The following is a 27,624-nucleotide window of genomic DNA, read 5'->3' as shown; positions in this document are numbered from 1 at the left end:
TGGGTTCCGGGCTCCAGAGGCAGGTTGGCTTCCCGAGCCCTCAGCTGCCCCAGGGGTTCTGAGCTGCCTGGCCGCACCCCCGCCCCTCCGGGTTTCTCCTTCCAGTCCTGAAGAAAACCTCCAAGAAGAAGAAAGCGGAAGGAGCCACCCGGAAGCTGGTGCAGCCCATCGCCCTGGACCCCTCGGGCCGGCCTGTCTTCCCCATCAGCCTGGGCGGCCTGACCGTCTACAGTCTGGGGGAGGTCAGTGCCCAGCGGGCGGCCGGAGGGCGGGCAGACCCGATCACGGCGGCCGCCGGTGCCCCGGGGGGACCGTTAGCCAACCCCCTTCTGGCCCGGTCCGGGGGTCGGTCCAGCGCCGCCGACCTGAAGGGGCTCCCCCCCGACCCCCCGCCCCACGCCCTTGCCGCCCCGTAGATCGTTAGCGACCGGCCGGGTTTCCACGACGAGAGTTCCATCTTTCCCGTGGGCTTCTGCAGCACTCGGGTCTACGCCAGCATGAAACGCCCAGATCAGAAGTGCCTGTACACCTGCCAGATTAAGGACGGCGGCCTGCAGCCCCAGGTACCCAGGCGCTCCCTCTGGGGACGTGGCTCGGGGCCGCTGGGGTGCCAGGTGAATGCGGGTGGGCTGGGGCCCGAGGTACCCAAACTCGGGGTGCTGCCGGGGTGGATTGTGCCTAGGCCGGGGAGCACGGGGAGAGCGACACCGTCCCTCTCCGTGCCAGTTCGAGATCGCGCCCGAAGACGACCCCCAGAACGTCATCGTGGGCCCCTCCGCCAACGCCTGTCACGCCCAGCTGCTGAAGACCATCAGCGCTGCCCGGTGAGCCGGCCCGCTGGTGCCCACCACAGCCAGCCGGGATGCCAGGGGTGAGGGCCCCAGGAGCACCCGCCTCCCTTTGCCCTCTTCCCCTCCCTCCCCGCCACCTGCTCGCCCTGAGACCCGCGGCGCCCTCCTCCTCAGGGGGAAGCTGCTTCCCAGCGTTCTGCCGGCCGGAGCCGACTTCTTCGGTTTCTCCCACCCGACCATCCACAACCTGATCCAGGGCTGTCCGGGAGCTCGGAAGTGTGTCAAGTGAGTGCGCCCCTTCCTGCCCCTCCCTCCAGATCCCACATTCCTTCGGGGCTCGGCTCCAAGGACTTGAGCCGCCTGTCCGGGGCTGGAACAACCTGAGGCTCCAACTCCCCCGCTTTCGGCTCTTCCCCTCCCTCCGTTCTCCCTACCTCCCGGGGTGGGGGGGTCAGCGCGTGTGCGATGCTGAGCCGGGGAGCCCCCGGGTGTCCCCACAGTTACCAGTGGGTGAAGTTTGACGTGTGTAAACCGGGCGACGGGCAGGTGCCCCAGGGGCTGCCCGAGAACGACGCGGCCATGAGCTTTGAGGCTTTCCGGAGACAAGCCTTCGAGGACGACCAGAGCGATCCCATCCTGCCAGGTACCGGGTCCCGGGCGTTGGGTTCGGGGGGGAGCCACCTCTGCTGCGTGGCCTGGTCCTTCCCCACCCCCCGTTTCCTCAGGGTCCCTGGACCTGCCGGGGCTGCAGCCGGCGGCGTTTGGGTCGCCGTACCAGCCGCTCTTCCTGACCCACGAGCCCGTGGGGGCCGCCCACCTGCAACACATCAAGTCTCCCGCCCGCTGCAGCCCGGCCCACTCCTCCGACTAAGGCAGAGCACCGCGTGGGAATGGACGAACGGCAGCCCGGGGAGGGGGCGGGCACCCCTTCAACACCTTTATCGATCGGGTTGTTGTTGACCCCCCTCGGAGAGGGAAAGGCGGAGGCAGGAGGGAAAGAGGGAGGAGTGTTTTAAATGTTTTTCTAGTGAATAAATGTTCCTTGCTGACCCTTGATTTCCAGGTGGAAGCAGGTTGAGCCGTCAGAGCTAAAAGCGGCCCACGCTCTCCCACTTCTGGGTCCCGGGGGCTCAACCAGAGCCGGAACTGAGGACAGGCCAGTATGGGTTGAGGGGCTTCTGACGTTCACGGGGTCACCCCGTGTGGCGTGAAGGCCCTACCTCTTCCCTCAGAAATGGGCTCCGGACCACCCGTCCACGTCCGTCCGTCCGGTCTGGACGCCGTTGGCCTGCTAGCGGGGCAGAGTAGCGGTGAACGGGGGGGCGGGCAGCTCACTTTGGGGGTGGTAGAGAGGGCACTTCTTGTAGGCACAGGGCCAAGTGGACCAGGCGTAGCGGAGACCGCTCACGGCACCGGGGCAGGCGGCCACCGACAGGGTCAGCGTCCGAGGGGAGCGGGGAGACGGGGCGGAGACCATGGGGGCCGGGATCCACTTGCAGAGACGGGCCCCGGAGGGGTCGGAGGTGCTGCAGCACGAGATCTGAAATGGGGGGGAGAGGGCCCAGGTCAGAGGCTTTGGCTTGGCAGGACTTTCCCTGCCTCGAAGCACCAGAGCTCTGGGATGGACACCCACCCCACCCCCACCAGTAGGCCGGGCAGAGGGAGGTTGTTAGGCCAAGGCGAAAAGGGCCAGAAGGCAAGCCAACCTGAGCCTCTGAGCCACAAACGGCAATGTCAAAGAGCTACTCGCCCCCGACTCCGGCCCTTCTCACCTCAAAGATGCGGTCGTCCCACAGCACCAGCCGCAGGTCCTGGCCGTAGGTGACGTTGAGCAGCCGCTGGCGCTCACAGACCTCGAGCTTGGCGGGCAGGGGGCCCTGGAACAACAGACCCTTCTCTCCGTAGGCCACGGCGCGGGCCCCCAGCTGCAGCCGGTAGGCCACCGTCTGCTTGTCGCGGGGGTGGATGCTGCGGAGAGCAGGTCGGGGATGGCGCCCGGTGAGGCTGAGGAGGACTACGCCCAGCTCCTTCGAGGGGGGGTGGTTGGGGACTGGGCAGAACTGGGGGGGGCGGGGGCCACCCAGTGGACTTAGACTGACCCGGCTCAGAGACTCCTGGGAGAGAAGAGGGGGACCCCAAAGCTGGCCCGGGGCTCAGAGGGGTTCCTCCCTGCAGCTGCCACTGCATCCAAGGCCGAGCCTCGGAATAAAACCTCGGCTTGTAGGGGTCTCCGCACTAGGCCTTGCTCTGGAATTACCTGGGAGCGTGCACCCACCCCCAGGTCAGTGGCGGGCAGGGGCCGGGAAGGGGCAGCCCTCCCCCCCAACTCCCTTTTCCCGGCCTACCTGCCGAACGGCGAGTCCGGGTCGCCGAGGTCCATGGCGACGGCCATGAAGGTGTTGGGCATCCGCGGGTTGGGGACGAAGCCGAAGTCGGCCGTCTGGTGCCAGCGGACGCGGGGGAAGCCGTCGGCCGCCTCCCGGCTCTCCACCATCGTGGACAGCTGCGGGGTCGGGGAAGCCGTCCGTCTTCGCACGTGGAGCCCGGCTCCCTCCCTCGACGGCTGAGTCGGGCTCCTCCCCCACCCAAGCTACCCGTCCTGACCGGCCGCCCCCCTCAAGGCGGGCTGACCCGGATTCACCTTGCTGGGGGAGGGGAGATGTGTGCGGGGTGGGCGCTTCCCTTCCTCCACCCCAAAACTCATCCCTCCGTTCCTCAGGCTAAGAAACAGTCTCGCCCCAGGAAGGAACGAAGGTCGAGCGGGTCACGTGACGTCGGCTTCAGGACTCTGATGTCCGTGTCCCTAACCCTTCCCTACCGCCTCCCGCACGGTAGTCTCCCCCACACCGTGCCCTCCGCGCGGCGTCCCCCATGAGGTATTCCTGGCGTCACCTCTCCCGCAGGGTACCTGCACAAACCCGAAGGGGAAGAGAGGTGACGTCTGAGCCCGGGAGCCCTGGTGGAAAGCCTGGCGCCAGTCTCGGATGAGGGCGGGGAAGGTGCAGTTATATAGGTCGGTGTTGAGGACGGTGTTGGCCTCTCCTGGAACCAAGGGAGGGGGTGGCGGCTGGGAGGGGTGGCCCCGGCACTGGGGGCCGGGGGCAGCGGGGTGGGCCCGGGGCCGCGTCACTTACCCTGGTACCATATGGCCCCTTTGAGGGTCATGTTGAGCAGCGGGTGGATCATAGCGTTCCAGAGCACCGAGGCGGCAGAGGGCCCGGCGGAGGCGGCGGGCCTGTAGGGTGTGGCACAGGGTTACCGAGGGGATGCCGCTCGCCTGCCACCCCCGGGGCCAGGACCGCCCCCCCGGAGGGAGGCAGAGCCAGATGGGGGGCTGGGGACCCCAGCGGGCTTCCTCCCAGCTGTCTGAGCAACAAGCCCAACCCTTCTGATGATAAATGGTATTTGTTAAGTGCTTACTTTATGCCAGGTACTCTTCTAAGCGCTGAGGTAGATACAAGGTCATCGGGTTGGATGCAGTCCCACGTGGGGCTTCCACTCTTAATCCCCATTTTGAGGATGAGGTGAACTGAGGCCCGGGGAAGTGAAGTGGACTTGTCCGAGATCACACAGCTGACAAGTGGCTGAGCCGGGATGAGAACTCCTGAGCCCGGGCTCTGTCCACTGAGCCACGCTGCTTCTACTACTCCCCCTCAGCAGGGTCCTGGGGGAGGAGAGGAGGGCAGCAGCGCGGCTTAGTGGAAAGAGTACGGGCTGGAGAGTCAGAGGTCGTGAGTTCCAATCCCGGCTCCGCCACTTGTGAGCTGTGTGACTTGGGGCAACTCACTTTTCTGTGCCTCAGTGATCTCATCTGGAAATTGGGGATGAAGACTGAGCCCCACGTGGGACAACCTCATTACCCTGGATCTACCCCAGCGCTTAATACCATCATCATCATGCCGATTCTCCGAATGCAGCAACACCTGATCTGGGGCTCCCGGAGGGCGCTGCGGCAGGGGAGAGGCTAGTCCCAGAGGGGGAAACTGAGGCCCATCCACTAACAGGGTCTCCAGGGAGGGAATGGGGGACTTGGTGCTCCCCTCCCACTCCTCCGCTAGCGGGCCACGAACCGCCCCCATCCTCCAGCCCTCGGGGAGCTCCCTCCCTCTGGGCCAGGCCGGACCCCTCCTTCCCCCCGTCCTTACCTGGCGCCTCCCTGGGAGAGCCCACACTCCCGCAGGGACCGCGGGGAGGACCAGGCTTCGATGGGCGTCCCACCCCACGAGGAGGCCACCAGCCCGATGGGGTAGTGCAGGCTGTCGTACAGTTGCCGGCCGAATAGCCAGCACAAAGCCGAGAAGTACTGGAAATCCCCGTGGCCCAGATTCTCTGTCAGAGAGCAAGGGGGAAATTCAGAGCGAGGCCGTGGGGGGACAGCCCTCCCCCCTACCCCCCCGGCCCCCTCACCGCCTCTCCGTCCGCTCTCTCGACATTTGGTTTTATGGTGGGGGATGAACAAAGGGAGCGAGTCGGGGCGACGCGCAAGGGAGCGGGAGAAGAGGAAAGGAAGGCGTAGTCGGGGAAGGCCTCTGGGAGGAGATGGGCCTTCAGTAAGGCTTTGAAGGAGGGGTGAGGAGGGAGGGCTTTCCAGGCCAGCGTAAGACCCCTGAAGACAGGGCACGTGCCTTTCGTTTCTCTTGTGCTGCCCCAGACGTGCAGCCTAGTGCTCGGTCCCCAGTGGGGCTCAGTAAATAGCGTTGCCAGCGATACAGCCTGGGGAACGGTCCCCCCGCCCCGCCCCCGGCTAGGGGTCCCGGCCCCGGCGGATTTCCTCAGCCGGCCGGCGCTCACCCGCGGTGGGGATGGACCAGGGCAGGTCGACGGCCTCCAGGTCCTCCAGCTCCTGCTCCGCCTGGGCAAGGGACACCGCAAAGATGCGCACGTCTGGGTAGGCCGACGCCTCCGACAGCTCCTTGCTGGCATTGAAGATCTAGGTGACAACAGACGGACGGACGGATGGACGGGCCCGCTTGGGAACGGTCTGCCCTTCCCCATCCCCTCCCCTGCCTATAGCATTGTAGAGTGGAAAGCGCACAGGCTCGGGAGTCACGAGACCTGGCTTCTAATCCTGCCCCTGACTTGCTCCCTTTATTCATCCCCCCCCCCCCCACAACATTTAATACTAAGTACTCCCACAACCCTGCACCGCTGTCCCGGTCCTGCGACCCGGAGACAACGGTGTGGCGGGGGCCGCACACTTGTCGGCACAAAGTGCGACCCCCCTCCCCGCTCACGGCTGCCCCAACGCCAGCCAGCGGGACAGAAGGATGCGAGTAGCGGGCTGGGGGTCGGGGGTCCGGCACCCAGGCCCAGAGCTCACCGTCCTAGGGGTCCCCCACACTGCGGGGCGGACGGTGGGGAGAAGCAAGCAACTAGGAGTCCTGGGTGGGACAGGGTCTGCGCTCCCGCTGACGCCCTGCTAGCTATCCCAGCGCTTTGTGGGACTGCTTAACTGCTTAACACCAACTGCAACCATCAACATTACAATTATTATTCTTACAAACATCTCAGGGCCAGACGGGCGGGAATCGCTGGAGCTCTTCCCAGCCCCAACCAGGGGAGAAGCCAGCGCTCCATCCTCAGGACCTGGGGGATGTTGGCTCCCCACATGCGCGCACACATCCCGTCACATCACACTACACCTCACGGCACACTGCACAGCACCCTGCACAAGCGGGCTTTCAGCCGGTTCCATGGAAACCGGAGCCGGGTCCTCAGCCCACCCGCCTCCACCCACGTCGGCTTCCGCAGCGACCGAGGCTGCGGCATCTTAACGGTTATCGGCCCGATGGGGGGACGGGGCGCGGGAGGAGGGAGAGGAAGGGAGCCAGGGGAAGAAATGGGGGAAGGAGAGGAAAGCGGGGAACCGGCAGGCCCTTCTCTTTCTAACCAGTTGCCCGAACAGAGAGAGAGGACGGGGAGAGAGACAGAGACAAAGAGAGTGACTGACAGAATGCAAGAGAAGAGCACACAGGGCCCACACATTTTGGGTGGCGGCTAACGGAAAAGTGTATGTATGTGGTGAGGGGAGACGTAGGGCTCACATGGCTAGGTTGGGGTGGCGGTCGGCCAAACCGTGTATAGGAATGGGGCAGGTAATCATCCTAATAGAAACCGGTTAAGTAGTTACTACACGTCAAGCACTATTCTGAGCCCCGGGATATAGGATAATCGGGTTGGACACGGTCCCGGTCCCACACGGGGCTCCCAGTCTAAGTAGGAGGGAAAAGAGGAATTGAATCCCCATTTTACAGAGGTGGAACATGAGGCCCTGAGAAAAGACACACCTGAGGTCCCAAAGCAGGCAAGTGGCAGAGTGGGGATTACAGCGCAGGTCCCCCGTCGCTCAGGCTCTTTCCACTAGGCCGTGCTGAGGGACCGCATGGCTGGATAGACTGGAGGTTAGGGCACGTGTGTGGCTTTAAAGCCCTCTATCACTTTGCCCCCTCCTACCTCACCTCGCTTCTCTCTTTCTACAACTCAGTCCGCACACTTGGCTCCTCTAGTGTTACCTTCTCGCTGGGCCCCCATCTCACCTGTCTCGCCGACCCCGGCCCACGTCCTGCCTCTGGCCTGGAAGGCCTTCCCTCCTCAAATCCCACAGACAATGACTCTCCCTGACTTCGAAGCTTTACTGAAGTCCCATCTCCTCCAAGAAGCCTTCCCGGACTAAGCCCTACCTTTCCTCATCTCCCACTCCCTTCTGTGTCACCCTGCCCTGCTCCCTTTGCTCTACCCCACCGCCCAGCACCACGACACTTACGTATGTGTCACTTTATTTATATCGATGTCTGCCTCTCCCCCTTAGACTGTGAGCTCGCTGTGGGCAGGAAATGTCACTATTTATTGTTGCACTGTACTTGCCCAAGCGCTCAGTACAGTGCTTTGCACACAGCAAGCGCTCAATAAATACATCGAATGAATGAATACGTGGTCGGGTGGAGTGGTGGTCAGCAGAACAGTTGTGTGTCGGGGGGGATGAAGGGGCTACAAGATCAGGTGGGGTGGTGGTTAGCAGAAGAATAGGTGTGCGTGTGGACGGGGGGGGGGGGGTGTGGATTAAGGGGCTACATGGCCAGGTGGGATGGTGGTTAGAACGGTATGTGGGCCGGGAGGCCCATCTAAAGGGTACATGGTCAGATGGGGTGGTGGTTAGCGTGTGTGTGTGTGTGTGAGACAGGAAGGAGGCTGTAAAGGCTACACAATCAGGAGGGGTGGTGGTTGGCAGGGGGTAATGGAGAAGCAGTGTGGCTCGGTGGAAAGAGCCCGGACTTAGGAGTCAGAGGTCACGGGTTCTAATCCCGGCTCCGCCGCTTGTCAGCTGTGTGACCCTGGGCCAGTCACTTCACTTCTCTGAGCCTTAGAGTTCCCTCATCTGTCAAACGGGGATGAAGACCGGGAGCCCTAGGTGGGGCAACCTGATCACCTTGTATCTACCTCCGAGCTTGGAACAGTGCTTGGCACACGGTAAGCGCTTAACAAATACCAATATTACTATCATTATTAGGGGCTATAGGATCGGGAGGGGCGGTGGTCAGCTCTGCGTGTGTGCCGTGCGGGCAGGGGGAGGTGGAGGGCCGGAGAGGGGCTCCCCGGTGGGGTGGAGCGGTGGTCAGCCATCTCCATCCCCCTCCGGCCGGCACACGGAACCGGTTCCAAAGATCCAATCTGGAAGATCGCCTTTCCCAGCTCCAATCCGAGGCCGCTGCCAAACCCACGGCAGGCAGAGCGCGGGTGAGGCCGGGGAGGGAACAGGGGGTGGGGGGCTTGGTGGGGGGCGTAGATGGGGGCGAGCATTTGTTTCCATCCCCGGGGATGCCGGGATCCAGTCCTCCTAAATCCCTTTGATGGAAACCTCTCCCTGGGGGAATCGGCAGCCAACTTTGGAATAAAGAGATTTCGGGAAGATTTTCATTTAAATGACACCCGGTCTCCCCCCCGCAGATGAAAGGGGAAGCCCACTCCATCTGCTGAGATCCGTTTTCATCTCATCAAACACCCCGGCGTAATTATTTCTCTGCCCGGTATTCAAATGAGGATGTAAATGAACGCCGAGGTATTTCAAGTCATTAACGTCGCCGGGGGAAGGGGGGGGGGGGTCGCCGCCTCTTCCGAGGAGGGGACCTGGATCTCCATCAAAGCTGCCGGGGCGGCTTCAACCCCGACGACCTCTCTCCCGCATTTCTGAATTAATGAGGGGGCATCAGGGGTCGACTTTGGGGTGTGGGTGCGGGGAGAGGGGCGATGAGAGAGGCGGGGGGTATTGGGGAGGGGGTTTGGGGTCCGGCTAAGAGCACACGGAGTCTAGGGATGGTCTCTGGGCCCATCCCGGGGACCCCTGACATTCTTCACAATAATTATTATTATTATTATTATGGTACTTGTTAAGCGCTTACTATGTACCAACCACCGTTCTAAGCACTGGAGTAGCTAATCAGGTTGGACACAGGCCACGCCTACTTGCTTTGTTGTCTGTCTCCCCTCTTCTGGACTGCGAGCCCATTGTTGGGTAGGGATTGTCCCTCTTTGTTGCCGAATTGTACTTTCCCAGCACTTAGCACAGTGCTCTGCGCACCATAAGCACTCAATAAACACGACCGAATGGATGCATGTCACCCATGGGGCTCGCAGTCTTCAACCCCATTTTACAGAGGAGGGAACTGAGGCCCAGAGAGGTGAAGCGACTTGCCCCAGGTCACAAGGCCGACAAGTGACGGCGCTGACATTAGAACCCAGGTCCTTCTGGCTCCCCGGCCCACGCTCTGTCCACTAAGCCGTGATGCTTCCCGAAGTAAGCTCGCTGTGGGCAGGGAATGGGTCTGTTTATCATTATATTGTGCTCTCCCAAGCGCTTAGCACAGTGCTCTGCACACAATATGCACTCAATAAATACAAGTGAATGAATGAATACATGAACGGCAGGACTCCAAGGGAATGAGACGGCAGAGGGCTCCCGGGAGCCGTCTCAGGACGGGTTGCAAAGCAGGCTCTGAACCCGATTACGCTGGTTGGGATTTGGCCTTTTTTGGGTTGTTGTTTTAGTATTTGCTAAGTGCTGGCTACTACCAGCAATCATAAATAATAACTGTGGTATGCGTTAGGCGCTTACTCTGTGCCAAGCGCTGTTCTCGGCACTGGGGCAGAAACAAGGTAATCGGGTTGGGCACAGTCCCTGTCCCACATAGGGCTTCACAGTCTTAATCCCCATTTTACAGATGAGGTCCAGAGAAGTGAGGTGACTTGCCCGAAGTCACACATCAGACAAGTGGCGGAGCTGGGATTAGAACCCACGACCTCTGACTCCCAGGAGGCCTCTTTCCACTAGGCCATGCCGGTGAAGAAGGATCAGAGAAGCAGCGTGACTTAGTGGAAAGAGCCCGGGCTTGGGAATCAGAGGATGTGGGTTCTAATCCTGGCTCTGCCCCTTGTCTGCCGTGTGACTTTGGGTAAGTCACTTCACCTCTCTGGGCCTCAGTTCCCTCATCTGTAAAATGGGGATGAAGACTGTGAGCCCCACGGGGGACAACCTGATTACCCTGTATCTCCCCCAGCAGTGCTTGGCACATAGTAAGCGCTTAACAAATACCATAATGATTATTATTATGCTGCTTACTACGTGCCAGGCACTGTACCGAGCGTGGGGGTAGATACAAACTAATCAAGTTGAACAGAGTCCATATCCCACACGGGGCTCACAATCTTAATCCCTCTCTAGACTGTTATGGGCAGGGGAAGTATCTGCTAATTCGGTTGTATTGTACTCTCTCTCTCGAGCGCTTAGTACAGTGCTCTGCACATAGTAAGCACTCAATAAATGCCACTGATTGATTAATTCCCCCCCCCTTTCTATTTTTTTTACAGGCAAGGCAACTGAGGCCCAGAGAAATGACCTGGTTCTTTCCAGCTGAATTTTAAAAGGAGATCACTGCTTTTCAAAATCTACCCCCTTCACCTGTACCTGATCCCATTCTCTCACACCTTTTAAAAATACTTAATAAAAATTAGGGCCTTCGCTAAACGCTTCCATCGTGCCAGGCGCTGTAATTAACCGCTGGGGTGGATAAGAGCAAATTGAGTTGAACACAGTCTCCCGTGGGGCTCGCAGTCTCATTCCCTTTTTCCAGATGAGGGAATCGAGGCCCAGAGAAGTGAAGTGACCCGCCTAAGGTCACACAGCAGACAAGAGGCGGAGCCGGGTTTAGGATCCAGGACCTTCGGACTCCCAGGTCCGACCTCTCCGCTACGCCCTGCTGCTTCCTCCTTTCCCTTCCATCTTCAACTGCTCACTCTGCCATGGCTCCTTCCCCTCTGCTTTCAAACGTGTGCACGTATCCCCTCTCTTAAAAAGACCCTCCCTTGACCCCACCGTACCCTCTCCTTATCACCCCAACTCTCCTCTAACCCTCCTCTCCAGGCCCCTCTAAAGAGTTCTTTACACCCACTGCCTCCTCTCCCTCGCCTTGACCCCCTGCAATCTGGCTTCCTCCTCCACCCCTCCGCTGAAACTGCTCTGCCAAAGTCACCGGTGACCTCCTCCCGGCCTCTACTCCATCCTCATTCCTCCTCAGATTCCTGGCCGCCCTCGCCGGACAACGCGGACCCACCCCCTTCTCCCGGAATCGTCACCCGACCTCGGCTTCCCCGACACCGCCCCGTCCCCGTTCTCCTCCGATCTCTCCGGCCGCTCTTCTGCGGGCATTTTTGCAGGCTCCTCCCCTGCCTCCCACCCCCGATCTGCGGGGCGTCCTTCAAGGCTCAGATCTAGGTCCCCTTCTGTTCTCCATTCACTCCCACTCCCTTGGGGAACTCATATGCTTCAACTCCTACCTCTACGTGGACGATTCCCAAATCTACCTCTCCCGTCCCCCGCTCTCTCCTCCTCCGCCGGCTCGTGTTTCCTCCTTGCCTTGGGAACATTTCTACTTGGATGTCCCACGATGACAACAGTAATTAATAACGCCGACGGTATCCGTCGAGGGCCTGCCACGTGCCGGGCATCGTTCTAAGCGCCGGGGGTAGATACGAGGTTATGGGGTTGTCCCACGTGGGGCTCACGGTCTCCATTCTCATTTCATGGAGGAGGGCCCGGAGAAATGAAGCGACTTACCCAAGGTCACATGGCAGGCAGGTGGCGGAGCCGGGATTAGAACCCACGACCTCTGACTCCCAAGTCCGGGCTCTTGCCACTAGGCCTCGCCGCTTCTCTGTGTCCCATCTGCACCTCACACGTCCAAAACGGAACTTTCTTCCCCCCGTCTCCACCCCACAGCACTTAAATCCATATCTCCCCCTCTAGTCTATAAGCTCCTCGTGGGTGGGGAACAGGTCTACTAACCCTGGTGTATTGCTTAGTTCAGTGCTCTGCACACGGTAAGAGCTCCACAAATACAAATCGATTCCCGCCCAAACCCCGTCTTCCCCCGACTTTCCCATCACCGTAGACAGCACCGCCATCCTCCCCGTCTCATCAGCCCGGAGCTTGGCATCCTCTTCGACTCAACTCTCTCATTCCACCCCCGCATTCGGTCAGTCGCCAAATCCCAGCGGACACCTCAGCGCTGTTGTATCGCAATCGCCCATCGCCCTCTCGTACACCTAGACCGTAAGCCCGTTGCGGCAAGGGAATGCGTCTGTCCTATTGTCACGCTGTACTCTCCCGAGGGCCTAGTACGGTGCTCTGCACACAGCTCAATAAATCCGATCGACTGACTGACCCATCTCTGATTTAAGCATTCGAATATCCATTTCTCCTCTTTTTCCTCCTCCAGAAATCATTTCGGGGGCTTCTTCGCCTGGTAGATTGCAAGGTCCTTGAGGGAAGGGATCCTGCCTTTTAACCAGGGTCCCCTCTCAAGCGCTCAGTTCAAGGCTCTGCATGTGGGGGTGCTCAGCAAATGCTAATGATCGATCCAACAGACAGCTCTTTGCCCTTCGGCTGGTATCTGCTTTAGGCCCTAACCTGGAATGCCAAACTCTCTCCAGCAGGACTGTTCGGGGATGGGGGGGAATGACGGGATTCCTTTTGGGAAAAGGGGAGCCCTCCCACCCCCCAATAGACTATGGACTTCTCAAAGAGCCTTGCTTCTCTGCATGTGTTCCCCAAACACTCCCACTCTGCATATTAATAACGGTACTTGTTGAGCGCTTACTATGTGCCGGACACCGTACTAAGCGCTGGGGTGGATACAAGCAAATCGGGTCGGACACGGTCCCCGTCCCACAGGGGGCTCACAGCCTCAATCCCCATTTTACAGACAAGCTGAGGCCCAGAGAAGTGAAGTGGCTGCCCCAAAGTCACCCAGCGGACAAGCGACGGGGTCGGGATCAGAACCCAGGTCCTTCTGACTCCCAGGCCCGGGCTCTATCCATTAGGCGACTCTGCTTCTCTATCTCTAGTAGGGACTCCATCAGTACAATCCATCAGTGGCATTTACTGTGTGCAGAACACTGTGCCAAACGCTTGGGAGAGGACACTACAGTTGAGTAGGGAGACAGGATCCCTGCCCACTAGGAGCTTACAGTTTACAGAGGGAGAGAGAGAGTGAAATAAATGACAGATGAGGAAAAGGCAGGGTATAAGGAGATGTGCATAAATGCTGCGGGGTTGAGCGCGGGGTGAACACCAAGTGCTTGGGGGGCACGTTCGCAAGTGCAGAGGTGACGCGGAAGGGAGTGTGGGTAAGGGGGATGAGGGCTTATTTAGGGAAGGCCCCTTGGAGGCCAAAACGGAATTTTATCCACCCTTCCCTCGGCCCCACCGTCGGCTGTGAAGGGGGAGGGGGTTCCAGGCCAGAGGGAGGAGGTGGGCGAGGAGGGCGAGACCAAGGGACGGCGGGGAGGTCGGCGTCAGAGGGGCGAAGCGCGCGGGCTGGGTTGCGGGACCTCAGTCGAGTAAGGCAGGAGGGGGAGAGAGACTACCCAGTGCTTCAAAGCCGCCGGGAACGAGTTTCTAATCGATGCAGGGCTACGTTGCGAGCTCTGTGTAGGACGGGGACTGTGCCCGCCCCATTATCTCGTATCTCTGCCCCAGCGCTCGGCACATAGTAAGTGCTTGACCAACACCCCCATTACTGACGGCTGTTAAAGGTCTTCCAGGACCGCTCAACCACTCCCAGATCCCCGGTCCCAGGCCATTCCCTTCCGGCGCCATCCCAGCCGGCCGGTTACCTGGGAGACGGTCATCTCCATGTTGCTCTGCCCGCCGCACAGCCAGACGTCGCCGAAGTAGACATCGCGTACGGTCCGGCGGGTGGTCTGGTTTCTCCCGAGGGTCTGCTCTGCGACCAGCTCGTACGGACCCCCGGGTCCCATGGGGTCCAGCACCACCAACCAGGTGCCACTGGGTTCTGGAACGGGGGTCGGGCCCGGTCAATGCCCATCGGTGAGGTGCCCGGCCCCGCTCCGGAGCATGCCGGGATATTCACCCCCCCGCCCACGCAACCCAGCACTTACGTCCCCGTCTGGAATTGATTTGTTTCTATTCATGCCTGCCTCCCCCACTAATAATAATAATAATAATGATGACGATGGTATTTGTTAAGCGCTTACTAAGTGCCAAGCACTGTTCTAAGAGCTGGGGTACATACAAAGTGATCAGGTTGTCCCGCGTGGGGCTCAACTTCATCCCCATTTTCCATATGAGAGAACCGAGGCACGGAGAATAATCATGACGGCATTTGTTAAGCGCTTACTACGCACAGAGCACTGTTCTAAGTGCTGAGCACTGTTCTAAGTGCTGAAGTGACCTGCCCAAGGTCACACGGCAGACAGGTGGCGGAGCCGGGATTAGGACCCATGATGTGGGCAGGGAATCTCTCTCTTTATCGTTGTCTTGTACCCTCCCAAACGCTAAAGACAGTGCTCTGCACATGGTAAGCACTTAATATGACTGGCTGACTGGGAAAGGGAAGCCGGGGGTGGCCATGGATCTCCACCGGCTGTGAACCCAGAGAGCTGGGAGGAGCCCAACCTCGCCCTCCCGGATTTCTGCCCCTACAGAAACTGGCCAAACTGGGGACGCCAGGACAGTCGACCCCGACGAGCAGAGAATCCAAGTGCCTAGAGGGTGAGGACCCTGCCGATTAACTCTTGTTCTCTCCCAAGCACTCAGTACAGTGCTCTGCACCCATAAGCTGCCTGGTGAATACTGAGACCGTGAGCCCCACGTGGGACAACCTGCTTGCATCTACCCGAGCGCTCAGTACAGCGCCCGGCTCATAGTACGCGCTTAAATACCGTAATGATTAAGGTCTGGGCCACCAACCCGGGGAAGGTGGAAACCACAAAAACGACATAATTATCAAGACACCTATTAAGCGCTTACTCTGTGCTCAGAAGTGTGCTAACCAGGGGTAGACCCTGGGTTACCAGATTGGATCCCACCCCAGTCCTCCATGATCTAATAAGGGAAAGGGAACTGAAAGTGAGGTCCAGAGAGATGAAGGGATTTTCCCAAGGTCCCCAAGCAGGTCAGTGGCGGAGCTGGGATGGAACCGGCCCCAGGCTTTCTCCACTGGACCACGCTGCCTCCCTGCTCTGGGTTCGGGTCAGGTTCATCCTCAAGGCTCGACCTGAGTAATAACAAATAACTGCGGTAGTTATTGAGCACTCACTATGTGCCAAGCACTGTACTGTGAGGCACTATCAGTAGGTCGGACGAAGTCCCTGACCCCCATGGGATTTGCAGCCTAAGTAGGAGGCGAACATTTCAAGCAATTAGTACAGTGCTCTGCACATAATAAATGCTCAATAAATACTACTGACTGAAAGAATGAATAGGAGGGAGAAGAGGTATTAGATAAATACCTCAATAAATGCGATTGCACGAATGAACGAATGATTACTGACCGGATGGTCTCCTTGAAGGAAGCCCAAGTCAGAGGGGACTCCGGGGGATGGAAAACTTAACCCTCGGCCTTTGACGGCTACCTCCCTCGCGTCTCCTGGAGTGGGGTGGCCGCCTCGATGAGGCTGGTGGCCTCCCCTTCCTCCTCCTTCCTGTGAGGACGCAAACGGGTAGCGGGGGGGGGGGGGGGAGCCCCTTTCAAGGAGTAAGGAAACTGGATAAGCCACTTATGGAAAAATCAGGCCTCGGATACCCCCAAGGAGAGGCTAGCCTCAGGGGTGTTGGGATTCGGTATTTCTGCTGTAGTGAGGCTCGGGATCCCAACTCTGAGGAGGAGATAATGATAATGTTGGTATTTGTTAAGCGTTTACTATGTGCAGAGCGCTGTTCTAAGCGCTGGGGTAGATAGAGGGTAATCAAGTTGTCCCACGTGAGGCTCACAGTCTTCATCCCCATTTTACAGATGAGGTAACTGAGGCAGAGAAGTGAAGTGACTCGCTCACAGGCATACAGCTGACAAGTGGCAGAGCCGGGATTCGAACCCATGATCTCTGACTCCCAAGCCCAGGTTCTTTCCTCTGAGCCACACTGCTTCTCTAATACCGGCCAGGCCTCCGGTCGGCTGCTTCTCCACCACGGGGCCCTCCGGTGCTGCCTGGGTTCTAATCCCGCCTCCGCAACTTGTCTGTGGGGTGACCTTGGGCAAGCCACTTCACTTCTCTGTGCCTCAGTTACCTTATCTGTAAAATGAGGATTAAGACTGTGAGCGCCACGTGGGACAGGGACTGCGCCCAACCTGATACGCTTCTATCTACCCCAGTGCTTAGAACAGCGCTTGACACAGAAAGTGCTTAACAGATAAGCACCATTAAAAGTACTCTCCTCAAACTCTGTAAACGAGTGCTAAGGAAACCTAGTGGAAACACTCCCAGACCCGGGAACCAGCGGAACTGGGTTCTAATCCCTGTTCTGCCGCTTGCCTGTTATGTGACCTTGGGTGGGCTACAGAACTATGTGCCTCAGTTTCCTCATCTGTAAAATGGGGATGAATATCTGGTTTTTGAGAGGTTTTTTTTTTTTAATGGTATCTCTTAAACACTTACTAATGTGCCAGGCGCTGTACTAAGCCCTGGGGTAGATACAAGATAATCAGGTTGGACACAATCCAAGTGCCTACCCCCCCGGGGCTTACAACCTGTTCTCCTTCTCCCATAGATCGTGAGCCCACAGTGGGACAGGGACTGTGTCTAATTTGATCACCTTGTTCTCTTCAGTACTCAGAACAACGCTTGACACATAGTAAGCGCTTAATAAATACTATTATAAATAATAATACTAGTAAGAAGAATAATGGCCTTCCAGCGCTCTGTGACTTCAGAGGAATGCTCTCCTAATGCTGGTTAATGGGGTCCCAAGCAGTTAGGTGAGTGAAGGACAACCGAGAGGGTAAAAAAAGGGAAAACACGGCGGACATCGAGGAGGGAATCCTCCATCCTTTCCTTCCCGTCGTCCTCTGTTGCTCACTGCTGAAGATAGAACGGGGATCCACCAGGATAGGCCCCTCTGCTCTTGATTTTAGATTCTACACACTCGAGAGATGGCAGCCCCTTAGCAAGTGTAATTAATTTAAAGGCACAAGATTAACAGCATATACAGACTTAATTAAATTAAGGGGGGGCCAGGGGACTTGCGGACCGGCAGTGCTACCAGGCTGTCACGGGGCTCGGCTTCCAGAGAGGCTGACGATGCCTGTCCTGATCCTGTGTGAATTCAATCCAGGGGGGCAAAGGACGTCGAACCGCCCAGTGCCCAACAACAATAACGAATGATGGCATTTGTTAAGTGCTGGCTATGTGCCAAACACTCTTCAAAGTGCTGGGGTAGATCAGGTTGTTCCATGTGGGGCTCATAGTTTTAATCCCCATTTTACAGAGGAGGTAGCTGAGGCACAGAGAAGTGAAGTGACAGGGACTAGGTCCAACCTGATTACGTCGTTTCTTACTCCGGTGCTTAGTACATAGTGACTGCTGAACAAATATTATTATCGTTGTCTTCGTTATTCCTTAGTGAGCACCGCTGGGTGTAACGCACAGGGTTTGCCTCCCCGGCGAGAGATCAACCTTGGGTTTAATATTTGGGGGATCGGGGAACGTGAGAGGAAGGGAGACTGAGGTGGAGGGAGGCAAGGAAAGGATGGTGATAAGGCAGTGTGATCTAGCAAAAAGAGCCCGGAACTGGGAGATGGGGAGAGCCAGATGCCTGTCCCAGCTCTGTCCCGGGCCTGCTCTGCAATCTCGAGCAAACCACTGAACCTCTCTGATTCTCAGTTTCCTCATTTGTAAAATGGGGATGAAATGCCTGCTCTCTCTCCCTGTCCCCTCCTGTCATGTGGGGGGCAGGACAATGTCTGATCTGTTAGCCTGGTATCTCTCTCGGCGCTTAGCACGTAGTAAAGGCTTAAATACCATCGCCAACCAAAAGGGGGCCCGGTGCCCTATCCAGAGGAGACAGGGGCCCACCTGGCTGAAAACCAGCCTGCCCAGTCCCTCCTGCGTTGACCAGACCTTTCCTGGGTGTCCGTGGGCTTCTCCCCAGGATTAACGGGCTGGCCTGGGGCCGATATGGACGGTGGGGGAGGGTGATAAAATGGGCCCCGATGGAGAAGGGCTGGAGAAAATAGGAGGTCGGGGTCCCCCCTGGGGGGCTGCTAACCCTGGGGCCCTTTCCCGGCCGGGGCCCGCGGCATCCGGCAGGGGGCGTCCGAGGACAGCAGCCGTGGGGGGGCATTCATTCAATAGTATTTATTGAGCGACTACTATGCGTAGAGCACTGTACTAAGCGCTTGGAATGGACAATTCGGCAACAGGCCACCACGCGGAACCTCCGGAAGGGGGCGTCCGAGGACAGAAGCCTCCGGTAGGGGGCGCCAGAAGCCAGCAGTCACCCGGGCCTCGGCGCGGATCCTCCGGCAGGGGGCGTCCGAGAGCAACACCCGCGCGGACCGTCCGGCAGGGGGCGTCCGAGAGCAACAGCCGCGCTGACCTTCCGGCAGGGGGCGACAGAGAGCAACACACGCGCGGCCCGTCCAGCAGGGGGTGCCAGAAACCAGCAGTCACCCGGGCCTCGGCGCGGACCTCCGGCAGGGGGCGTCCGAGAGCAACAGCCGCGCGGCCCGTCCGGCAGGAGGTGCCAGAAGCCAGCGGCCACCGGGGCCTCGGCGCGGACAGTCCGACAGGGGGCGTCCGAGGGCAAAAGCTGCGCGGGCCATCCGGCAGGGGGCGTCTGAGAGCAACAGCCGCACAGATCCTCCGGCAGGGGGCGTCCGAGATCAACAGCCGCGCGGCCCGTCCGGCAGGGGGCGCCAGAAGCCAGCAGTCACCCGGGCCTTGGCGCGGACCCTCCGGCAGGGGGCGTCCGAGAGCAACTGCCACGCGGACCCTCCGGCGGGGGGCGCCAGAAGCCAGCGGCCACCGGGCGTCGGCGCGGACCCTCCGGCAGGGGGCGTCCGAAGGCAACAGCCGCGTGGCCCGTCCGGCAGGGGTCGCCAGAAGCCAGCAGTCACCCGGACCTCGGCGCGGACCCTCCAGCAGGAGGCGTCCGAGAGCAACAGCCGCGCGGACCCTCCGGCAGGGAGCGACCGAGAGCAACACACGCGCGGCCCGTCCGGCAGGGGGCGCCAGAAGCCAGCAGTCACCCGGGCCTCGGCGCGGACCCTCCGACAGGGGGCGTCCGAGAGCAAGACCCGTGCGAACCCTCCAGCAGGGGGCGTCCAAGAGCAACAGCCGCGCGGACCCTCTGGCAGGGGGCGACCGAGAGCAACATACGCGCGGCCCGTCCGGCAGGGGGCGCCAGAAACCAGCAGTCACCCGAGCCTCGGCGCGGACCCTCCGGCAGAGAGCGTCCGAGAGCAACAGCCCGGTGGACCCTCTGGCGGGGGCGCAAGAAACCAGCAGTCACCCAGGCCTCGGCGTGGACCCTCCGGCAGGGGGCGTCCGAGAGTAGCAGTCGCGCGGATCCTCCGACAAGGGGCGTCCGAGAGCAACAGCCGCGCGGACCCTCCGGCAGGGGGCGTCAGAGAGCAGCAGCCCCGCGGCCCGTCCGGCAGGGGGCGCCAGAAGCCACCCGGGCCTCGGCGAGGACCCTCCGGCAGGGGGCGTCAGAGAGCAGCAGTCCCGCGGCCCGTCCGGCAGGGGGCGCCAGAAACCAGCAGTCACCCGAGCCTCGGCGCGGACCCTCCGGCAGGGGGCGTCCAAGAGCAATAGCCGCGCGGCCCGTCCGGCAGGGGGCGCCAGAAGCCAGCAGTCACCCGGGCCTTGGCGCGGACCCTCCGACAGAGGGCGTCCGAGAGCAACATCCCGGTGGACCCTCCGGCGGGGGCGCAAGAAACCAGTAGTCACCCAGGCCTCGGCGCGGACCCTCCGGCAGGGGGCGTCCGAGAGTAGCAGTCGCGCGGATCCTCCGACAGGGGGCGTCCGAGAGCAACAGCCGCGCGGACCCTCCGGCAGGGGGCGTCAGAGAGCAGCAGCCCCGCGGCCCGTCCGGCAGGGGGCGCCAGAAACCAGCAGTCACCCCGGCCTCGGAGCGGACCCTCGGGCAGGGGGCGCCAGAAGCCAGCGGCCACCGGGGCCTCAGCGTGGACAATCCGGCAGGGGCCGCCAGAAGTCAGCCGCGCGGGCCATCCGGCAGGGGGCGCCAGCAGCCGGCAGCCACCCGGGCCACCGCGAGCGCTCTCCGACAGGGGGCGCGCGAGGACGACAGCGGCGGCGCGTGTCCGGCCGGCAGGGGGCTCGCGAGGGCGTCGGGGGTGGGGGGGGCTTTGGCCGTCCCAGCCGGCAGGGGGCGTCTTACCTCGGACGCGGGTGTCCTTGACGGCAAGGGCTTGGCGGTGCGGATGGCGGCGCAGGGTGACAGTGACGTGGGCCCCGGGGCGCCCATAGCCCCAGATGACGGCGCCGGGCGGCTCCCGCTGCAGCACCATGTGATGGGCGAAGGGCAGGCCCAGCCGGAAGCCCCCCCCAACCTCGCTTCCCTGAGCCTCAGTTTCCCCATCTGTCAAACGGGGATGGAGACCGTGTCCAACCCGATCTGCTCGTCCCCACCCCGGCGCGGAGTACGGTGCCTGGCACGTAGTAATAATAATTAATAATCATGATGGTATTCGGTGAGCGCTTACTCTGTGCCGAGCACTGTCCTAAGCACTGGGGGAGATATCGGGTCATCAGATTGTCCCACCGGGGCTCACCTTTTTTAATCCCCATTTTTCCAGATGAGGTCACTGAGGCCCAGAGAAATAATAATATTGGTATTTGTTAAGCGCTTACTATGTGCCAAGCACTGTTCTAAGCGCTGGGGGAGATACAAGGTCATCAGGTTGTCCCACATATGGCTCACAGTCTTCATCCCCATTTTACAGATGAGGTCACTGAGGCACAGAGTAGTTGACTGTCCCAAAGTCACACAGCTGACAAGCGGCAGAGCCGGTATTAGAACTCAAAACTTCTGACTTCCAAGCCCGGGCTCCTTCCACTGAGCCATGCTGCCTCTCCAAAAATGGTGGCATTTGTTAAGCACTTACTAGGTGCAAAGCACCGTTCTAAGTGCTGGTGGGATACAAAGTAATCAGGTGTCCCACGTGGGGCTCCCAGTTTTAATCCCCATTTTACAGATGAAGTAACTGAGGCATAGAGAAGTTAAGTGACTTGCCCCAAGTCACACAGCTGGTAAGCGGCAGAGCTGGGATTCAAACCCATGACCTCTGACTCCCAAGCCTGGGCTCTTTACACTGAGCCACGCTGTAGTGACTCGCCCAAACTCACACAGCAGACAAGTGGTGGAGCCGGGTTTAAAACCCACGACCTCTGACTCCTTAGCCCAGGCTCTTTCCACTAAGCCACGCTGCTTCTCTAAGTAAGCGCTTAACAAATTCCATTAATATTGTTATTTGCCAGCAGTATGACCCTGGGCAAGTCACTTCACTTGTCTGAGCCTCAGTTTCCTCATAATAATAATGTCTGGGTTTGTTAAGCGCTTACTACGTGCCCAGCACCGTTCTAAGCGCTGGGGGAGATATGGGTTGTCCCATGGGAGGCTCACAGTCTTCATCCCCATTTGACAGAGGAGGGAACTGAGGCACAGTGAAATGACTGGCCCAAAGTCACACAGCTGACAGGTGGCGGAACTGGGATTAGAACCCATGATCTCTGACTCCTAAACCCAGGCTCTTTCCACTGAGCCATGCTGCTTCTCTGCTTATATACTGAGGATGAAATACCAGCTCTCTCTTCCCCTTTGACCAACAGCCTTCTTTTTTAAGACCTCTGGGCCTCAGTTTCCTCATCTGTATAAGGGGGATGAAATACCGGCTTGCCCTTCCCCTTAGTCTGATAGCCTTTTTTTTTTTTTAAATACTTCTGAAGCTGTTTCCTCATCTGTACACTGAGGGTGAAAGACCTGCTCTCCCTTCCCCTTAAACTGAGCCTTTTTTTGGGGAAATAAAAAATCTCTGAACCAGTTTCCTCATCCATATAATGGGGATGAAATACCTGCTCTCCCTTCCCTTAAACTGAGAGCTTTTTTTTTTTTTTAACATTTTCAAATCTCAGAGAAGGAGCTTGGCATAGTGGATAGTCATAGGCCTGGGAGTCCAGAGGTTGTGGGTTCTAATCCCAGCTTCACCCCTTGCCTGCTGTGTGACCTTAAGCAAGTTGCTTAACTTCTCTGGGCCTCAGTTACCTCATCTGTAAAATGGGGATTGAAACTGTGAGCCCCACATGGGATAAGGACCGTGTCCAACCTGATTTGCTTGTATCCACCCCAGTGCTTAGTATAGAGCGTGGCACACAGTAAGCACTTAACAAATATCATTTTTTCCCAGGGTTTAGAACAGTGCTTGACACATAATAAGCACTTAACAAATACCATCATTATTATTTCAAGGGGGATGAAATCCCTGCTCTCCCTTCCCTTTAGACTGAAAGCTTGCGTGGGATAAGGAAATTGTCCACTCTGGTTATCTTGCGTTTAGGCTGACACCGAGCACAGTGCTTGGCATGAAGTAAACACTTAAATAGTACAGTGCCTAACACTTAACAAATACTGTAATTATTATTCCAGTCATTTCGTTGTCCACACTTCTCCATCTCCCTCCTAGCCTTCCTCTCCAAACTCCCTGAGCAAGTTGTCCACATCCCCCGTCTCAAGGTCCTCTCCACCAATTCTCTCCTGGACCCCCTCCAATCTCCAATCTGGCTTCCACCCCTTCACTCTGCAGAAACCGCCCTGTCAAAGGTCACCAATGACCTCCTTCCTGCCAACATCCAAAGGCCTCTACTCCATCCTAATCCTCCTCGACCGCTCGGCTGCCTTTGACACTGTCGCTCATCCCCTTCTCCTGGAAAGGCTGTCCGACCTCGACTTCACTGACACCGTTCTCCCCTGGTTCTCCTCCTATCTCTCTGGCGGCTCTATCTGAATGCTTATTATCAGTTTCTTTCGGGGGCTCCCCATCTGTCTCCCACCCCCAACTCTGGGGGTTCCCTCAAGGTTCAATTCTCAGTCCCCTTCTATTCTCCATCTACACCCGCTCCTCTGGAGAACTCATTCACTCCTATGGCTTCAACCACCACCTCTAAGAGGATGATTCCCAAATCAATATCTCCAGTGCTGATCTCTCCCCGCCTCTGCATCTCTACCTGGGTGTCCCACCATGACCTCAAATTTAACATGACTAAAACACAACTCATTCATTTCTTCAATTGTATTTATTGAGCACTTACACTGTGCAGAGCACTGTACTAAGCACTTGGAAAGTACAATTCACAACTCCTTATCTTCCCACCCACCTATTCATCCCCTGACATCCCATCCCACCCTGTCTCATGAGCCCGGAAGCTTGTCGTCATCCTTGACTCCCCTCTCTCAGGCAACCCACATATTCAATCCATCGCTAAATCCTGTTGGTCCCATTTTCACCACATCGCTGAAATCCGCCCTTTCCTCTCCATCCAAACTGCTACCCCGTTAATCCAAGCACTTAATCCTATCCCGACTTGATGTCTATATCAGCCTCCTCACTGACCTCCCTGCCTCCTGTCTCTCCCCACTGCAGTTCATACTTTGCTCTGCTGCCCAGATTATTTTTCTTCAAAAACATTCATGCCATGTTGCTGCGCTCAAGAAACTCCGGTGGTTGCCCATCTACCTCCGTATCAAGCAAAAACTCCTTACCATTGGCTTTAAAGCCCTCAATCGCCTTCCCTTGTTTCTACCTCACCTCACTCCTCTCCTACTTCAACACAACCTGCACAGTTCACTCCTCTAATGCCAACCTTCTCACTGTCCCTCCATCTCGTCTATCTCGCCGCCGACCCCTCGCCCACATCCTGCCTCTGGCCTGAAACGCCCTCCCTCTTCATATCTGCCAGAAAGCGGCTGTCCCCCCACATCTCCTCCAAGAGGCCTTCCCTGACTAAGCCCTCCTTTCCTCCTCTCCCACTCTCTTTTGTGCTGCCTTAACTTGATCCCCCCACCTAGCCCTCCAACACTTATGTACATAGCTGTAATTTTAATTATTTATATTAATGCCCATCTCCCCCTCTAGACTTTAAGCTCATTGTGAGCAGGGAATGTGTCTTTTATAATGCACTCTCCCAAGCGCTCAGTACAGTGCCTTGCACACACTAAGTGCTCAATAAATACGTTTGACTGTCATGACAAAGACCCCGCTCCCCTTACTTCCCCTTGGGGGGGAAGTAAAACAGCACCACAACTTGGCTGCGTCGGCAGCAAATTAAACAAGGCTTGTTGGGAGAGGAGGAAGGAGATGGGGGTGGGAAAGCACAATATACATAATATATTCAACAACCCCTTCCAACTATGTAGTTGCTATGCAGTCCAAATTGCCACTAAGTAAAGTCAACCAGAAACGGCAACTACTCTCATTTTCTGCTGTATTTTATTCCTTCCTCTCTTTCTACCTCTCTCCACGCCAGGGCTAAATTTCCCTCCCCTTGGGTAATCCTGTTCCGGTGGGTTGAAACACCAGGCCCCTGCAATAATTGCTCCTCCATTAGCATCCACAGCCGTTCTACAACAATTTTCCTCTCAAAGCTCAAAGGGATTATCCCCATTTTACAGATAAGGAGGCTGAAAGACGGAGACCTAGTTAGGGAGGGAGCTGGTGATTCACTTTTCCACCAACCTTGAGATACAAAAGGACAGAATGAGGACTGCTCACTCACGCTGTGGAAAAATGCAGATTTTTGTTCCCCAGGGAAGCTAAACAGGGGCTCACTTTAACAAGACAGTTCCTATTTTTAACATTCAGCCTTTATTGAAATGTTTTATTAATAACAAGCAAATTACCCAAATTACCTCAGTAATATCCCCATCAAAACCTAGCAAGTTCCCCTTCCATAAATCATATTCCAATAGTCAGGAGAGGACAATAGAAACAGAGATATCAAACTTTCAGTCACCTAAAGAGTAATGATTGACAAGGGAGAGTTCAGCCATTAAAGAGGACGACATTCTCCAAACCAAAAGCTCTCCGTGATCTCGTCCTCTTAGGTTGTGGGTCGCATCTTGGCTTTTTCCAATTGCCACCCCCTGTCCCTGGTCCCCCAGTCTCCAAAACCCACTGGTGTCTGAAGACAGACCCTCAATCCTGGGGTCTCCATGACCCCCAGACCCCAGCCCTGCAAGGCTGCTGAGCCTGGGGTGCTGCGCTAAGACACTTCCCAAAGGGATTAGGAACTTTCCCAAGGATTATATAAACACGTTGGCAGCTTGCCAGGAGGAAGCCGCATGTGGGAGGGTCTCGCCTGGAATAAGCGCTTGCACCAGGGCGGGAGAGCGAAAACGGGAGCAGAGGAGTCGGAGAGGAGGGAGAAGAGCCGCTTCCGGCCCCAGTGGGTTTCTGGTTGTGGGCCCGAGGAAATCCTGGAGCTGTTCCACTTTAGGGGACCAAATGGCAGGATCTGACCCAGGCGCAACATCCCGCCCCTCCCTTCGCCATAAGCACCTCCTGTGGCCCAGTGGCTGGAGCCCCGGCCTGGGAGTCGTAAGGACCTGGGTTCTAATCCCGGCTCCGCCATCTGTCTGCTGTGTGACCCTGGGCAAGCCACTTCACTGGGCCTCGGTTACCTCATCTGTAAAATGGGGATTGAGACTGTGAGCGCTGCGTGGGACAGGGATGGTGTTCAGCCAGATTAGCTTGTATCCACTCCAGTGCTTAGTACAGTGCCTGGCACATAGTAAGCACTTAAATACCATTATTATTATTATGTGAATTAAGGCTCCTCATCACTGGCTTTAAAGCACTCCATCAATCACCTCTTCCCTTCCTATCTCACCTTTGCTATTTTCCTATTACAACCCATCTGCACACTTTGCTCCTCTAATGCTAATCTTCTCACTGTGCCTCCATCTTGCTATCTCTCGACCTCTGCCCATGTCCTGCCTCTGGCCTGGAACGCCCTCCCTCCTCAAATCCATCAGACAATGACCTCCCCACCCCCTGATTTCAAAGCCTTCTTCAAGGCCCGTCTCCTCCAAGAGGTCTTCCCTAACCTGGCCTTTCCTCTTTCCCACTCCCTTCTGCATTCTCCTTATTTCCTTTATTCATCCCCCCTCCCGGCACTTACGTCCATAATATTATTTATATTAATGTCTGCCTCCCCTCTCTAGACTGTAAGCTCGGGAATGTGTCTGTTTACTGCTGTATTGTCCTCTCCCAAGCGCTTGTATAGTGCTCTTCACATAGTAAGAGTTCAGTAAATATGACTGAATAAATGGCTGAATGAACCCAAGTCCTCTGACTCCACAGGCCTGTGCTCTTTCCACTAGGACTGGTTATAATGGTCTCTCACAAGTGCTTAGGACAGTGCTCTACACACAGTAAGAGCTCAATAAATGAATGACTGAACCCAGGCCTGTGTTCTTTCCACTAGGCCCGGTTATAGTTCTCTCTCCCACGTGCTTAGTACAGTGCTCTGCACAAAGCAAGACCGCAATAAATACGTCTGAATAAATGAATGAACCCAGATTCTCAGACTCTCAAGCCCGTGTTCTTTTCACTAGGACTGGTTATAACGGACTCTCAGAAGCACTTAGGACAGTGCTCTGCATACAGTAAGGGATCATATAGTAATGACTGAACTCAGGTCCTCTGACTCCCAGGTCCGTGCCCTTTCCCCTAGGCCTGGTTAGAGCGTCCCCTCCCTAGCGCTTAGTACAGTGACTCCCTGGCTCGTGCCCTTTCCCCTAAGTCTAGTTAGAGTGTCCTCTCCCAAGCGCTTAGTACAGTGCTCTGCACAAAGTAAGAGCTCAATAAATGACTGACTGAACTCAGGCTGACTCCTGGGCCCGTGCTCTTTCCACTACGCCTGGTTAGTGTCCTCTCCCAAGCGCTTAGTACAGTGCTCTGCACACAGCAAGAGTTCAATAAATGAATGGCTGAACCCAGGTCCTCTGACTCCTAGGCCCATGCTCTTTCCATTAGGCCTGGTCAGAGTGTCCTCTCCCAAACGCTTAGTACAGTGTTCTGCATACAGTAAGAGCTCAATAAATGACTGAACCCAGATCCTCTGACTCCCAGGTCCTTGCTCTTTTCACTTGGTAGAGTGTCCTCTCCTAAGCGCTTAGTACAGTGCTCTGCACACAGTAAGAGCTCAATAAATGACCGACTGAACTCAGGCTGACTCCCAGGCCTGTGCCCTTTCCACTAGACCTGGTTAGCGTGTCCTCTCCCAAGCGCTTAGGACAGTGCTGTGCACACAGGAAGCGCTCAGTAAATAGGCCAGAGTGACTGACTGACCTGCTGTGCAGGCGGCCCCCGCGAGGAGGAGAAGAAGGAGACGAAGCAGCAGCAGAAAGGTCGGCGAGGGCCTCAGGACCCGCCCGGCGCCCGCCATTGTTGTAACACCTGAACGCCCTGACCAGCACGAGGAGGAGGGCGTGACCATGGCGACGTGAGCGAGGCCAGGGTGA

General features: G+C 57.7%; 2 protein-coding genes and 1 long non-coding RNA gene across 5 annotated transcripts in view; 2 read left to right on the top strand and 1 right to left on the bottom strand.

Annotated features, from left to right (window-relative positions):
- The window catches only part of TBRG1 (transforming growth factor beta regulator 1), a 6,978-nt gene extending 5,240 nt beyond the window's left edge, over window positions 1-1,738 (top strand). Inside the window, exons 4-9 of the mRNA XM_029075016.2 lie at window positions 106-242; window positions 417-563; window positions 727-824; window positions 966-1,076; window positions 1,292-1,434; window positions 1,517-1,738. Of these exons, the coding sequence (XP_028930849.1) occupies window positions 106-242; window positions 417-563; window positions 727-824; window positions 966-1,076; window positions 1,292-1,434; window positions 1,517-1,662 (782 nt within the window). The 3' untranslated portion in view covers window positions 1,663-1,738. The remainder of the gene's footprint in view (window positions 1-105; window positions 243-416; window positions 564-726; window positions 825-965; window positions 1,077-1,291; window positions 1,435-1,516) is intronic.
- On the bottom strand, window positions 1,698-27,624 carry SIAE (sialic acid acetylesterase). Of its 3 annotated transcripts, none has more exons than XM_029075013.2 (10): window positions 27,452-27,622; window positions 20,485-20,685; window positions 13,959-14,137; window positions 5,583-5,721; window positions 4,937-5,120; window positions 3,926-4,026; window positions 3,700-3,833; window positions 3,137-3,294; window positions 2,564-2,759; window positions 1,698-2,331 (listed from the first exon to the last, which is right to left on the bottom strand). In XM_029075013.2, the coding sequence occupies exons 1-10, from the start codon at window positions 27,597-27,599 to the stop codon at window positions 2,083-2,085; spliced, it is 1,689 nt and encodes a 562-aa protein (XP_028930846.1). In that variant the 5' UTR covers window positions 27,600-27,622; the 3' UTR covers window positions 1,698-2,082. The 3 variants fall into 3 exon arrangements, with proteins under 3 accessions (XP_028930846.1, XP_028930848.1, XP_028930847.1); XM_029075014.2 differs by having other exon boundaries at window positions 2,144-2,331; window positions 3,710-3,833; window positions 27,452-27,623; XM_029075015.2 differs by lacking the exon at window positions 20,485-20,685 and having other exon boundaries at window positions 27,452-27,624.
- LOC114815041 lies at window positions 8,361-10,816 on the top strand. The gene is made up of 3 exons (XR_003762836.2): window positions 8,361-8,525; window positions 8,736-8,847; window positions 10,653-10,816. It is a non-coding gene; the product is annotated as an uncharacterized LOC114815041 (long non-coding RNA).

The sequence above is a fragment of the Ornithorhynchus anatinus genome, chromosome 11 (genome assembly GCF_004115215.2).
Source record: "Ornithorhynchus anatinus isolate Pmale09 chromosome 11, mOrnAna1.pri.v4, whole genome shotgun sequence".
Lineage (NCBI taxonomy): Eukaryota > Metazoa > Chordata > Mammalia > Monotremata > Ornithorhynchidae > Ornithorhynchus > Ornithorhynchus anatinus.
Note: the sequence above shows the minus strand (reverse complement) of the source record. Positions and strands in the feature narration are given on the sequence as shown.

What these genes read in the sequence shown, in the direction of transcription:
- SIAE (XM_029075013.2), bottom strand. Translation starts at nt 27,599, where the DNA reads ATGGTCACGCCCTCCTCCTCGTGCTGGTCAGGGCGTTCAGGTGTTACA. An exon ending in CTGGTCCATCCCCACCGCGG is followed by an intron (nt 5,121 to 5,582) that starts GTGAGCGCCGGC and finishes GCTCTCTGACAG; the next exon opens with AGAATCTGGGCCACGGGGAT. An exon ending in AGGGGCCATATGGTACCAGG is followed by an intron (nt 3,834 to 3,925) that starts GTAAGTGACGCG and finishes CCTTGGTTCCAG; the next exon opens with GAGAGGCCAACACCGTCCTC.